Below are 15918 nucleotides of genomic sequence, written 5' to 3' on the forward strand. Positions count from 1 at the left end.
GTCAGTGGGTCGTGCATGTGTAACAGATGCAAGCTAATAGGATTGCAGGACTCTTTATCTAGTTCTCCATCCATTCAGACTTCTCTTGCTACTTTTAAATTTATCAATACAGCCTCAAAGACACATTTCAAAGTGACCTGTTTTGACCTTGTCAAATGCTAAGCCTGCTAGTGGTCACTGGGGGGAAACCACCATTATTCTGGGCACCTCTCTTGACTTATTCACTTCAAACTTCTAAGTGCTCAGAAACAAGCTAAGAAGGATAGAAGTTAAATCAATCTGCAGAAGAAGCCAATCGTACAAAGTTAGCCAATTAGCCCAAATCAGCAATCAGAATGAGATGAAACCTAATTAAATTCAACAGTCTACAAAAGGATGTGTTCAAACAACTTCCTTCATTATGAATTCTCTAATATAGACACTTTCAATGTGACACAGGATACCACAGAGGGGCACTTCTTTTCTGGGATCTTCAAAGTTACCAGAAGCTTTTTCAAATGCCTATTTTTAAAGATGCTGGGGGAAGAGAGTGACAGCCCGAGTTTCAAGATAGGGGAGTGTTGTTTTGGAACCACTGCAGAGTATAAATCTGTGTAAAGACATCTCACAAAATCAGCTTGACATTTTTTGCTTTTTGTCTCTCTCTCTCTCTCTCTCTCTCTCTCTCTCTCTCTCTCTCTCTCCCTCCCTCCCTCCCCCATCCCCCCCCTCCCTCCCTCTCTCTCTCTCTCTCTCTCTCTCTCTCTCTCTCTCTCTCTCTCTCTCTCTCACACACACCCCCTCTCCCTCCCCTCTCTCTCTCTCTCTCTCTCTCCCTCTCTCTCTCTCTCTCCTCTCTCTCCTCTCTCTCTCTTTCTCTCTCTCTCTCTCTCCCTCCCTCCCTCCCTCCCCCCCTCCCTCCCCCTCCCTCCTCTCTCTCTCTCTCTCTCTCCCTCTCGCTCCCCTCTCTCTCTCTCTCTCTCTCTCTCTCTCTCTCTCCCTCCCTCTCTCCCTCTCTCTCTCTCTCTCTCTCTCTCCTCTCTCCCTCTCTCTCCCCCTCCCTCTCTCCCCTCCCTCTCCCTCCCTCTCTCTCTCTCTCTCTCTGTTTTTAAGTCGCATCATTCGAGGTCAAACTCCAGAGAGTCTCCGGCTGCACAATGTCACCTTCTGCAGAGACCACCTCGACGAATGGCAGGAAGCTACCTCGTGCCCTGTACCTCAATTTTCTGGCAAGGAGCCGTCGGTAAGAGTGAATCCAGGAGCTTTTTAAAAATAACTGTCTCCACAGTTAAAATAACGAGAGCTTTTATAGGCTTGAAAAAAAGAACCACCCATGTCACCACTTGATGAAGCCAACTCTTTATTAAGTGGGCTAATGGAGAAATCGAGTTATGGATAATTTTAAAAGAGATTTACTGCCAAAAGCACTTTGTTCAGCTTTGAAATGTATTCTACTCAGGCTTAAGTATGGATGTCTGATATTGCAAGACTTCATAACAGCAGAGTAATGAGTCTGAGGGAGTTAGCCTCATGGCTCACCACCCTCTATACCCTTGCTATTACTTTGCCTCTCTCTGGAGTAATTGGGAGTAATTGGGAGTAATTCCTAGGCTTACTTTCTCTCTTTCTACAACTACTGGTGGTCAAAAGAATTAGGGGTGCCCAATTACTTTTATTATAATTAATTTCAATGTTAGCCAAGAATAGATTTAATCAACTTAAGTATTAATTTAATGATAGTGTCCACATATTTTAAAGGTAATGTTTTCTGGTTTTTGGGGTATGCAACAGTCTGCAAAGTTAGTGACATAGGTGAACAGGAATAATGCTCCCATCTGGACTCTGACGTATTAGGAAAGTACAAACCTTTGGTTTAACTAGTAACTGATATATGACAGATAATAAATGAAGTGACTGCATTAAAAGTAGGAAGAGGCTGGGATGGGGCTTAGGTGACAGAATGTGTGCCTAGCATACACAAAACACTGAGTTTGATCACCAGCACCCCCAAAAAATCATGCTTGTAATCCCGGTACACAGAAGGTCAGAAGTTCAAGGTCAGCAGCAGCAGCATAGGGAGTTCCAAGAGAATCTAACCCTCCGCAAGACACGAGACCTTGTCTCAATACAAGAACAGACAACAAAATGTAGGAAAAAACAACTCCCCAAAATGTGTTATCATTTAAAATAGGGATGATGGGCTATCATAGCATATAAGACAGCAGAAGAATGTAAATAATTTTTTTAATCCTCAAATACACTAAACTAAGTGCCATATTTTAAAGGTAAAAGTACTAGGAAAATGTTTAAAATGAAGAGACATGAAATAGATGTGCCGTTAGACCGTGGTTCCTTTAATGGCCAGTATAGATTGTCTCTGTCTTAAACTCAGCTCTCTGCAGCCCCTATCTGGCCTGCATATTAATGAAGAAAATGAATACCTCTCTAAAATTTTCAGCCACAGCATCTCCATTAAAAAAAAAATCAATTCTCTCCCACACTTCATGAATACAGACCAGGGCCTGCTCCCAGCAGTGTGTGCTAGCATTAATTATGATTAAGAGGGGGAACCTGGCCGTCTATTGCTAACTCCCCTGCTACACCTCCTTGCACATCCAAACTCACTGTGTCACTCTTTTCCATTATTTTTAATGGGTCCTGATTCAAAGCATGTGTGGGCTGTGCAATTACTGCTTGGCTAGGCTGTACCATAGTCCCTCTGATGTCTTACTGACTCGGAATCAGAAAGGCATTCCAAGGACGGGGAGGGGTTCCATGCTCCACCACACTGGACCTAACTCATCTTACCAAGTCTCCAGGTAGTCCTGTTTCCTCTCTTTCCTGGGGCACTTTCTAATGAAGATTTTATCTGTAGAATAGTCGTCGGCTGATGCAATGTTGGATCAGAGAATCTTTTGCTGTCACCTTGTCTGAGCTGGCCAGAGAATCTGCTGCCCAAGTCTCTACCCCAATCTCACTGGCACACAAACCTGCATATTTGAGAGATGCTCACACAGTCAGTCTAGTCTCAAAACCTGTTTGGTCTTTCTTAGCCAAGAAATTAGCTCATTTCCCTGTAGATAATAATCATAGGACTCTGGCTTTCTTTTATTTTTAATTTTTTTGTTATTTGTTTGCTTTTGTTTTTTCACTTTCAGTGGGATGATATTCATGGTAAGAGGGAAAGCTTGGAGGAGGGTGGAGTCCATCGGTGAATGTTACCAATGGTGTGCCCTCCTGCTTGCTCATCAGTAGACAAGCACAGGACTTGGACGTGAGGGCCTGCCCTGGGGAGTTTATTGTCTATGGCAATAATCTATTCATGACCACACCCATAAAATAAAATCAAAGCCAGCCTGCCCTTACTTTCTGGAAGGAATAAAAGTGGAGGAATGGAGTTGCATTGCTATTGCTGTTAAATCAACACGATTTTATTTCCGTTACGATGCACCTGCTGCACTATGGTTTTCGGCACATTTTTGGAGACTGGAACAAGAAAGCTAAGAAGCCATATGAATTTTCAATACTAATAAAAGCTGACATGCTAAACAATTCTGACCCTTTGTCTAAGAGATGGAGAAAGTGGGGTGGAAGGTGTTTCAAAGGGTTGCCTCTGATACAGAGGGCACTCCAAGCAGAGCCACACCATGCATAGAAAGCTCATGACTTTGTGGCAAGCTGTGACACTTCTTCTCCACATGCTATGGCACTCCTTCTGATTCCCCAACCTTCTTCCAAGCTTCCTTTGACGTCCTCTGCTGCTATCTGTGAGCTCATGCTCCCAGCACCATTTTTATCTCTGTGAATAAACCCAAAACATTTAAGAGCTCGGCAAGAACTTCAATGAGAATTTTCTCCAATCGTCTTCCAGTTTGAAAAATACAAAATTCAAATATTAAAAAAAAGCCCAAGACATGAGCCAGGGAGATAGCTTAGCCAATAAAGAGCATTGTATGCAGGTATGCGGACTAAAATTCAGTCCCCAGTACCCATGCAAAAGCCTGCCACAGTATAGAATGCGTGTAATCTGAACACTGGCAGGTAAGACAGGCAGATCCTTGAGGCTCACTGCCCAATCCCTTAGCCTAATCTGTAAACCTGAGGTCCCAGTGAGAGATGCTCTCCAAAGTTGACCTTGCACACACATATGCACACACGTGCACGCGCGCGCGCGCACACACACACACACACACACACACACACACACACACACACTTCACTACGTATCTGATTATACAGGATAAAAGATGGGAGCATGGTCTCCCCATCTGTTCAGGCTTGTCTGTGCTGCTGATGATCCCCACAGCTGGACCACTTTCCTAACATCACTTACTGCTGTATCTCACCCTCGCTCCTGAACTTCCAAGGGACTCTGGGAGTATCACAGTATAAATAAGCCTCCCTATCTCCTCTCGGAGCAATTTATATAGTAGAATAGAGATAGAGCCAAGGATTAATGGCTTACATTCTCCTTCCTGACTAACCATGGAAAGAAAAATAACCCATTCCATTTCATCAATGTGGAGAAATCAGAGGCCATGGCTGATTTGACACCACCAAAATGAGCTATGTGATGTCTAAAGTGTGTGTTTAAAATGTGTGTTCTCCAATGGATATGGAAGATTATTTGTGAAAATACACAAAGGCTATGTGAATATCTTTGCAAGTCTTTCTCTCATGTAGAAAGAATTCTTACCGGCATTCCTCTAAACACCCAAACCACTTCTTAAAATACTTTCAAGCATAAGGAAGCTCTGGCTTTGTTTACGTGGTCCACCTCCATCCTCTGCTATGTCCTCTGTTTTGCCTTCTCTGACCATCTTCGCTGCCTTCCCCTTGCACGAGTGGACAAAGGGATTTATCCTCCCCACCATTCTGAATGTGTTGCTGAATCCCACTGAAGCAGAAGTGAGTAACTGGGTCAAAGTGCTTTGTGTTACGACTAAGTCCTAGCCTTTGTCAAGAAAGCAAGAGGCCCTTAGGAAAGAAGCAGAAAGAGCTGATAGGCGAAAACAGAGATCCTGCAAAAAGCTGAGACTAATGAAAACAGAAAGGAATTAACAAGAGGAACGTTAATTCAAAAGAAATTAGAAAATTATGTCAAAGAGCTTGTGAACTGGGAGATGGAGCTAGATAGATAGCTACGAGGAAATAACGAGTAGACAGAGTGTAAAGAACACACAAACTCAAAGGAAGGAGGTGCCCCCCCTGCTCCCATGATCTTATGGGAGAACCAAGGTCATGGTAGATTTAAAATGGCAAAGGGGAAATTTAAGAACCCTTTCCAAGCCTTGAGATCTAGTGAGGCTCTCTCTGAGATCCAGCGCAGCCTCCCAAGGTAACACCAACTGATTCCCAGAGAACCAGAGTTTGTTTTTGTTTTGTTATTCTATAAGATTAAAGCAACATTTTTTTAAAAAGAAGCCCTTGACAGACCAAATTTCAGTAAGCTCAGGAGAATAATGCTTTACAAAGCAAAGCTCTGAAAGGACCCTGGTGTTAGGCAGTAAGTAGTGGGACTCCATTTCTGCTGTATGCTATACTCAAGCAAGGCAGCTGGAACCCTGGAAAAACAGAGGCTGTGTACCAGGTCCACCCAAGCCCACATCTTCACCAGATGCCTTATCATGTCCAAGGAGACATTTGATCAGATGGAGCCTTGGTTTCTTTGTCTGTGAAACAAAGAGGCTATCCTATACCTTGCATGATTGTTTGACACTGAACCACAAAAATTGTGTTCCCATCCTTCCTGTCTACTGGAGAAAGACCCCTCGTGTTACATGTGACACCTGAGGCAAGAGTAGGCTACAAAAAAAAGTGTCATCTATAATGCAGATTGTACTCAAAAAGTTAAGGTGGTAAGTAACATTTTTAACCATGAAAATGTTCCTAATCATATCTCTCCAAACAATTGTTGATGCCTTTGTTTGATCCTCTGAGATTCAAAGTGTTAAAAAAAATCTAGCTTGATTTTTTTAAATTCCACACAACATAGGAGGTAGAGGTACACACAGGGGGTCATGGCAATGTGAGTGTCTGTATTCAGACAGATCCCCTAGTTGTGAGGCATTATTGGCTCCCAAAACTACTATTTGAATCTCTGTGTGTTGGCTGAAAAAAATGCTTTTTTTTTTTTTATAAGCCTTTGACTTTGACTGTTTGGGAGCATTTATGGCCCTATCATACATAACATAAACATCAATCTGATTTCTTATTTCTTTGCAAATTCAATTATTTCTAATTACATAAAGGCATCATTGATCAAGGAAGCATAAAAACCAATAGAGGAGAATTTAATCTCTTAAATAAGCTTGTATACTTTAAGGAATAATTAAGCGTTATTGTATTTAGTACATGCAGACATCTTTGTTGTTGATAGCTGGGCCAATCAATGTTAAGGGAAATAAATACCTTAGTCCCATCATGCTACAGATTGATATGGTTTGAATTAGAAATTTTGAACTCTATTTTAACATACCTCTCTGTGTCACTGTCTTTCTTACTATCTTTCTTTTCTTTTCTTCTTTCTTTCTTTCTTTCTTTCTTTCTTTCTTTCTTTCTGTCTGTCTGTCTGTCTGTCTCTTTGTGTGTCTCTCCCACCTTCCTTCCTTCTTTCTCTCTGACTCCTCCTTCTCCTTCTCTCCCTCTGTTTCTGTCTCCCTCTCTCCTTCCCTCTCTCTGTTTCTGCCTCTCTTTGTCTCCCTCTCTCCCTCACTCTCTCTGTTTCTGTCTCTCCCCTCCCTCCCTCCTCCCTTCCCCCCCCCGTCTCTCTGCAGGTCTGGAAATGGACTTTGGGCCCTGTGGTCTTGTATGCGTGTGAAAGAATAATTAGGTTCTGGAGATCTCACCAAGAAGTTGTCATTACCAAGGTATGTGTGTAGCTTTATGTCTGAATAAAAGCCTGAGTGTAGATGAAAATTTTTTATTAGCCCAAGTTTTTAATTTGCCATTTTTATTGCAGAACTGCCTGTAATTTAGAGGTTCATCTTCTGGTCTAATAATTGCTTGTATCGGGAGCATCTTTCAGTGTGACCAATTTTACTGGAGACAGGGATCAAGGCTCCATGCTGGTATTCAGAATTCTGATAAAGGCTTATAGTATGGCATCGGAGTTAGTCATATTTCTCTTTATTATGGTTTCTCTCTCATGAGGAAAAGACAGGAAACTACTAAGAATGCTTTACACTGACCATAGTAACTTCAAATAGCACACATCGGTGGGATTTCCCAAACATGCCAGCACCATCGCATCCACACAGCTTCAAGCATATACATTCTTACCGGGAGCTGAGCACAGGCTGGGAATGCCACCACAGGTTCAGAGTCTCAAGGGATGCTATAAGGTTCAAGACGGCAATGGTGCAAGGTCATGCTGTTCTATCCTGCTCAGCGGTGTGCACCTTGGAGGGACTTCTCTGCCTTGCTCTTCAAACTTGTGGCTCTTTTGTTTTTACTTCATGCTGGAGGAAGATAGGAACAGATGGCCAGATAAAATGTACCCTGCAGGTTAACAAAAATACAAAGCATGCTACCCCATCCTGAGTGTTAGCTAGAGCAGTTTTAACAGAATGCTATGCACCCTTCACTGTCACATTGAAAGAGGATGGAAGGCCTTCCTATTTCTGCTTTTATGGGTTTCCATGTTACTGAGCTCAAGCTTAGAACCACATGAGGTCAATCCAGACTGGAACAAGTGGGGGAACTTAGATCTGTCAGGAGGAAGACATTTGGTAGTTCCTTCAGAGGCAGTGTCAGGAGGGCGAGCAGAAATCTGGAACTAAAGATTAAAATGCTGTGAGGGGCACTTCACATGGAAAAGTGTCGTGCCAGTGTTCACGTGCTTGGTGGTGTTCTCATATGCATTTACCTCAGAAGACATGAAGGTGTGCAGATAGTTTTTTATAAGGCAATGGATATATATGAAGGACAAATGCTCCTTCCCTCAGAGGATTTGTTAGTGTAAAGTTCTTGGAGAAACTTCACAGAGCCTCCCTATACCAAAAGCTCAGCACCAAGACATTCTTTAGTCAAACCGAACAAATGAAACATTTTGAGGAGATACGATAGATCAATATTTTTCCCCTCAGCATGAAGAAAATCCCAAATTATTGCCAGATTTTTGTTAAGTGAAGATGATATGCTAACTATTTTAATAAGCTCAAGTAAAATTATGGGATATTCATCCATGACCGCTTATATTCAATTCGGAATGGTTAGCTGGGCTCAGGGTTGCTTGGTCACGTGGGGTGTGGAGTCATGTGCCCGCCATATTGCTTCCTTACACAGTTATTAGAAGTCAAGCGCAGCACCCTGCACAATGAACTCTATTGTCACCTAAATTGCAAGTCTAGGCATGAAAGTGGTGACAAATTATACATCAAAAATTAAAAAGCCAATTAAAGACTTTGCATGGAATGAAGAATGTGCTCTCGTCGTTTTACCTGAATGAGAATCCCCTCGGCTATCTTGCTCTGCTGTAGGTGGTGAGTCACCCGTCTGCAGTCCTGGAACTTCACATGAAGAAGCGTGACTTCAAGATGGCACCCGGACAGTACATCTTTATCCAGTGCCCATCCATCTCCCCGCTGGAGTGGCACCCCTTCACTCTCACGTCTGCTCCCCAGGAGGACTTCTTCAGTGTACACATCCGAGCCTCAGGAGACTGGACAGAGGCGTTACTGAAGGCATTTGGAGCAGAGGGACAGGCTCCCAGTGAGCTCTGTAGCATGCCGAGGTGAGACGACCAGGTCACTGTTATAGTCAAGCTGTGCTACTTCAAACGAGGAAAATATCTAAATGCATGAATAAACTGTTCAATTTGGCAATAGCTTTATATTAAGCTGCAAACTTGAGTTCGTTTAAAAAAATTGAGAGTCTTCATCAAATGTATAATTTAGGAGAAGCAAGTACATTTCTGTAAAAATAAATAAATGTTCAACAAAAGTAGGAAGTGATCCAGGGAGAAGGAAGAGTTTCCTTTCCAGATCCAAAAGAAGCACTAGTCTAATTATGTACAGCCTGTCATGAGTCAGAAAGCTCCTTCTGCAAGCTCTCTCCCACCACAGACTGAGGTTTTAGCCTGTGTTTGCAAAGGTTGGTCTCCAGAAGAAGGAGAGTCTATTCTGCTCATGCTGGACTTAACCCATACCATTCCTGTATGACTGCAGAGTTACATATAAGAAACTTACATGGAGACACTTCATTTCTGCAGCACTCTTTCCAGATACACAGTATAAGGTCCTAGAGTCAGGACTTCTTTATACGAATCAGAGGCATGATTCTGGCCATGCCACGACCCTATTCAGAAAAGCCTACACGTTTGACCCAAGTCACTGTGTGAATGATCATGCCTTGCCTCCTTTAAGTGAACACACAAGTTAATTCCCACTCCTATAGGACCATCCAACAGTACTTGAAGTCCATGGGTAGGGCCCCCCAAAACAAGAAAACGGGGCTGGACAGATGACCCAGTGGTTAGGAGCACTGACTGCTCTTCCAGAGGTCCTGAGTTCAATTCCCAGCAACCAAGTAGTGGCTCACAACCATCTGTAATGGGATCCAGTGCCCTCTTCTGGTGTGTCTGAAAACAGCTACAATGTACTCATATAAATACAATAAATAAATCTTTTTTAAAAAGATGAGACAAATACATTAGAAACAAAATATTTTAATGAAGCATGAGAAAACTTATGCCTACTTATGCCATTCTTGGGGGACATTGGGCACCACATGTTTATTTAGTTAAAAACAGAGTGGTACATAAATAAGTACATGTAAGTTCCTGCAGATGGGATGCTGCCATCATCCTTCTGTATCCCAGGGCCTACAAAGATGTCAGACACATAAAGATAACATAACAGAAAAGAGTTCACACCTTCACCCAATGTACATCCTTTAGCTCTTTTAACTCTTTTGGGATTACAAAGAAAGCGCCATTGCAGGGTAAACATGAGATGAAATTATCCCTCCCCAGAGAAGGCAGAACTGTAAGCATGTCACGTTGGCTCTCTCTAGGGGTGGAGTAAATGATGCCTTCCTATCAAAGACAAGTGGTCAAGGATAAGCAATGCTGTGGAGTTCCAAGATTAAAAATTAAAAAACTGAAAATGCCTAAAATCAGAAACAAATGTGGAAGGAATAGATCTCTCTCCCTACCTCCTCTCTCTCTCTCTCTCTCTCTCTCTCTCTCACTCTCTCTCTCTCTCTCTCTCTCTCACACACACACACACACACACACACACACACACACACACCACACTCACTACAATGCAATTCAGTTTATTTATCCTTGCTTCTGCTCTGTGTGTATCCAGTTACTTGGCCTGTCAAACGTCCTTCCCTTGACTAATCAATTACTTCTCAGTCAATCTACAGAAAGCACTGTGTGCTGCTTCTTGCCTATGGAGTGACACTGGGACATCTGACATGATCTGGTCACCAGGGCCTTGAACACATCTGCTCCATCCCCTTGTCCATCATTGATATAACCCCCCTAGCCTTCCTAGTTTTCTATAACTGATAGATTGAAATTAAATGTGCTTACTGTCTGGAATATGATTTTGAAGTAGATGTACATTGTGTGTGTGCACACATTGGGTTTATATCTGTCCATTATGTTTCATATGTGCATTATGTTTATGTATGTTCATTATATTAGATCTAGTGAATATACTGCTTCACAGTTAACACTGTCACAATGAGAATACTTAATGTCTCCTCACTTTGCATTGTTTAAGATTATAATACACAGTCACTGATTATGGTCACCTTGCTATACAATGTGATCTCTTCAAAGCACCCTTCCTATGTGGCTGTACTTATGTCCCCTTTATGACATCTTTCACTCCACTCTACCGAATCCCAACCCTTCCCACCTAACCATCATTCTACTGTTTAATTCCATGAGAAAAAAAAACATTTTTAAATTATACTTAAATGGGAGATCACAGTAACTCTTAATATTCTACATAGGGTTAGCTATTATGTTCAATAATGACCTTGGCACAATACGTAAATGCCCAGAAACAGTTACCATAGTTGGTTGCAAGTAAGAATGGTAAAGTGCCCCAAAGATACCAATGGAAGTGTTGGTATCACCTCATGTTATGAAGCACCAAGGAGCAAGCAAGATCAATGACCTTCTACTTCACATTAAAATCCTGGGGTCCAAACCAAAGAGGTGGCATGTGAGTAAACTCAACAGCTAGAACTTATCCAGGACCAGGAGATGGTTCTGCAGGTAAAGAGTTTGCCATGTAAATATGCAGACCCACATTCATATCCCCAGGACCCACATAAATACTGGGTTAGCAGGGCAGCTCACTCACAAGCCCAGTGCTCAGGGAATAAAGACGGGAAATCCTGGAGCCAGCCAGCTAGTCAGACTAGCCAAATCTGTGAGCCGTTAGTTCAAATTAAAGATCCTACGTAGATATACAAGATGGAGAATGATCAAGGAAGCCACCTGACGTCAACCGCTAGCCTCTACAGGCATGCACAAACACATGCACGCATACCAACACATATGCAGGCACACATACTCCCATGTACACACATAGTCACAGCACACATACTACCGTGTACACACATAGTCACAGCACACATACTCCCGTGTACACACATAGTCACAGCACACATACTCCCGTGTACACACATAGTCACAGCACACATACTCCCGTGTACACACATAGTCACAGCACACATACTCCCGTGTACACACATAGTCACAGCACATATACTCCCGTGTACACACATAGTCACAGCACACATACTATAAAGTGAAAGAAAAACATTCCAAAGATTACCTTTTCCAATTGTAAGGGTGAGAGAAATGTAGTCCACCCTTCCAAAATAAATCAAATAATGAAGTGTCAAAGCTTGATACATAGGAAAGAAGATATAAAATATATTTTAAAGAGGGCAAAAGGTAAGATCCTCACAGATTTCAGTGAAGAATTGTCTCAAACGGAACCCTGCCCCTGGTATGACAAAAGTGCCTTGCGAGTTGACATCAGAGTATGAGCAGGCCTCAGACAGGAGCACAGAAGAGCTCTCAATCCTAAATAATTAAGCATATATATATACATATACATATGTATATGTGTGTGTGTGTGTGTGTGTGTGTGTGTGTGTGTGTGTTTCTGTAGATTGCTTCTGATTTTACTATGTCAATCCATGAGCATGGGAAGTCTTCTCATTTTCTGATGTTTTCCTCTGTCATTGGATGCCCTTTCCCTTACCTTGACTGCTTAGCTGGACCTCACTGGGAGAGGATGTGCCTAGTCCTGCTGGGACTAAATGTCCCAGGGTGGGGTGGTACCCAGGGGAGGCTCCCCTTCTCCTCAGAGAAGAAGAAAGAACAATTAGGGAAAGAATGTTAAGGGTGGAGTGAGGAGGAGAGGAGGCAGGGGGCTGTGATCAGGATGTAAAGTGAATGGAAAAATAAATTAGTGAAAAACTAATGGAGCAAAAAAGGAGAAAGTTATGTGTATTTCTGTAGGGTTTGAGACATAGGTCTCCTCTGAATTTAATTGCTATATTTTTAAAAATCTGTGTCAAATAAATCACTGGTTATTAATTATGAAAATAACCAACAATAAGATGTCTTAACGGATAAAGTCTTTGTCTATTTACCTAATTATTTATAAAATAATCTAAGTGGGCTAAGATACTAGCACTTTCTGGTTAATGACCTTTTATTTTTATTCTTTGATTTCCATATATCAATATGTAATTAAGCCTTATTAATTAAGATTAACTCAAGGAGAGTTCATTTGAATTATTAGGAAGTCTGGGATATAGAATATTTTTAAATAAATCCATTTGAACCTTCATGAACACATACTAAAGCCCAAATGGGTTAACCCCCACCCCCACCATCCAGGTGACAGGTTCTCCTCAGAGACTGGTTAGGAATGACTTAGAAACCTTTCCATTAGCATATCTCTGTTCATATGTAAATGTGTACTTTTGGAATAGTAGGAGTTATTTAATGCATTCTACCTACTTAAATGCTCTAAATATCCCCCTTTACAATTGATTCAGCAAATTATTATTGAACAGCTCCAGACTGGGTCGTAAGCAGGGCACCAAATAGGCAATGAGCAAAAATAGACCTGTTTCCCACATCCTAGACCTGGAGGCTTAGAGGTCGCAATAAACATGACTAAATCGTGAGCACCTACAGTACAGATGCTAATATTCAACTACAGTAAGGAAGGGTAGATGAGGAATTTCTCCCAGTCACAGAGCTCCAGGGACACTTGCCTGGGGAAATAAAGGATAAACAGGACCTAGAGGAAAGGTGTCATGTAAGCAAGTAAGGAGAGAGCAGAAATTACAGCTACGTATTCTATGGGAAAGATGTCGTATGTTAGAAGACAATACTGTGCAGTAGTTAGGTAATACAAGAAAAGCCAACATGGAGAATCGGGGAAAAGAAATTGGGAAGAACCCTAGTGGCCAGACTGTGTAAGGACATCTTATTTATTTAAAAATATGTTTTACCATTGGAAAAATATTGCTAAGGAGAGAGAAAACATTTTTACTGCCCCCGGGCTGATGAGCATAAAGGATGAGGTTTGCAAGTTGTACTTAACTGACAAATTATTTCAAAATTGTATTTATTCTGAACAAACCACCTCCATTAGACTAAAAAGATATAAATATATAATAACATGCAAACAAATGGAAATGTGGGGTGGGGGTCACCATGAAAAGAAAAGACAATTTCGGGGTTGGGGATTTAGCTCAGTGGTAGGCGCTTGCCTAGGAAGCGCAAGGCCCTGGGTTGGGTCCCCAGCTCGAAAAAAAAGAAAAAAAAAAAAAAAAAAAAAAAAAAAAAAGAAAAGACAATTTCTCTAAGCCTCCTTGGAGTATCTCCTTTGGCTTCGATCGGCAGCTGAGGGAAAGACCGTCATGGCGGCTCCTCCTGCAGGCTTCATGATGCTCACCGTTAACAGGAGCTCCCAGAACTCTAAAAGCAGCAAGCCATGTTGATATGGAACAGTAGATGGCAAGATGTGCCTTCCGGGAACAGCCCCTAGCTGTCTGAATAGAGCGTGTGTGTGTGTGTGTGTGTGTGTGTGTGTGTGTGTGTGTGTGTGTGTGTGTGTGTGTGTGTGTGTATGTGTGTGTGTCTGTCTGTCTGTGTGTGTGTGTGTCTGTGTGTGTGTCTGTGTGTGTCTGTGTGTGTGTGTCTGTGTGTGTGTGTGTCTGTGTGTGTGTGTCTGTGTGTCTGTGTGTGTGTGTGTGTGTGTGTGTGTGTGTGTGTGTGTACTGATGTGTGAGTCTGTGCACGTGAGTACACATGTTCATGGGAAGACTGGAAGTCAATGTCAGGTTGCCTCCTTAATTACTTCTCTACTCTATTTCTTTTGAGACAGAGTTTTTCATTTGCCTGAAACGTGCCTTTAGGATAGACTGGCTTGCCAGACAGCTACAAGGATCTGCCTGTCTCTGCTTTCCCCAGCCTGGGATTACGAGCTTGCTACCATGCTTGACTATTTATACAGGTTCAGGCCCTGAACAGAACTAACCAATTTGTCCAATCCCCCTCCCCAAAGAGAGAATCTTTAAATGACCCAGTAACCTTCAGCCCATATTTGCTGACCCACCCAATGAAAGCTTGGGATGTCTTTGTGTCCAAGAGGGAGACATTCAGAAGATCAACCGAACTGCATTATGTGATTCCAGACTGGCAGTGGACGGGCCCTTCGGAGGCTCTCTGGCAGATGTATTTCACTACCCTGTGAGCGTGTGCATTGCAACAGGAATTGGAGTCACCCCCTTCGCCTCTCTTCTGAAGTCTGTGTGGTATAAGTGTTGTGAATCACAGAGTCTGCCTGGACTGAGCAAGGTATGGAAAAATCATTAGGTCACCCTTCCATGGAGTGAAAGGTTCAACACCCTTATATCTCTCCTCTGCCGATTCTTGGGGAGGATTTTAATTAACTATGAGGGATAAACTCAAGGATCCTTAACTATACTTATGTTCTTAAAAATCTCCATTCAGTGTTACATTTATGAGCAGGGTTATGTCTAATCTTGTTAAAGATGACAAGACATAAATTTTATTGCTTCATTGCCATTACAGGACATGTAATTGCTCATCTTGATAAAATGTGGACAGGCTGCAAATGGCTATGTGACTGGGCTGCAGTTAGTCACATTAACAGGCAGCTTCCTCCTCGCCTCTTTAGCTCCATTCAGTGGTTGCAGGTATCCAATTCCACCTCTTCCTTCCGTGGCCTCTACTAATAGACCTTGTTATCCTTCTCACAATGGTGTTGGCACATGGCACCAAATCCCCCTTTGTGATTTCTTGTATGTTCTCGAACTAAGCTTCTCCATTCCTTTGTCCTGTCCAGTATGAGACACCATCTCATGCTTTGACCCTGTCAAGGTAAAATGAACCTTCTCTTCCATCCTTTGAGAGTTTGATAATTGGCAGACACATTAACAGAAGAAAAGATACACAAATTTATTGATGCATAGGCTGATAAGAACCTTACAAAGTCCAAAACTCAAAGAGAAGCCAGGTGGTTGAAGCTTTGATAACCTTTTCTTTGGCTCCTATGGTCAATTTGACAGTTAGTGATTTGGGGGAGAGATGGATGAGCCTAAAGCATAAATACTTAGAAAAAAGCTCACTTATGTTCTGCCTATGGCGTCAACTCCATATTCTCCATGAGACTTGGTATTTCGGAAAATCCAGCCTCTAGGTCAACAGCAGAGTTACACAGAAAGACCCTTCTCTCCCCTCAGAAGTGACAACGTGGGGCAGTTAATGAAGGTCAGGGATGGTTCTCCTCAGCTCAGCGCACTCATCCTGCTGATATGCCACACTCTGGACTTTCATTCTCTGAACCTAAACCCTCTTAAGACTTGCATGGGGTACTTAAATAGCAGAGAGAAGTTGGATGTTTGTCTTAGGGTTGC

General features: G+C 42.3%; 1 protein-coding gene across 1 annotated transcript in view; it reads left to right on the forward strand.

Moving 5' to 3' along the window:
- Positions 1-15918, forward strand: part of Nox3 (NADPH oxidase 3) — a 64873-nt gene that overhangs the window by 16284 nt on the left and 32671 nt on the right. Inside the window, exons 7-10 of the mRNA XM_032896350.1 lie at positions 1093-1222; positions 6756-6848; positions 8460-8713; positions 14674-14836. Of these exons, the coding sequence (XP_032752241.1) occupies positions 1093-1222; positions 6756-6848; positions 8460-8713; positions 14674-14836 (640 nt within the window). The remainder of the gene's footprint in view (positions 1-1092; positions 1223-6755; positions 6849-8459; positions 8714-14673; positions 14837-15918) is intronic.

This window comes from Rattus rattus, chromosome 2 (genome assembly GCF_011064425.1).
Source record: "Rattus rattus isolate New Zealand chromosome 2, Rrattus_CSIRO_v1, whole genome shotgun sequence".
Lineage (NCBI taxonomy): Eukaryota > Metazoa > Chordata > Mammalia > Rodentia > Muridae > Rattus > Rattus rattus.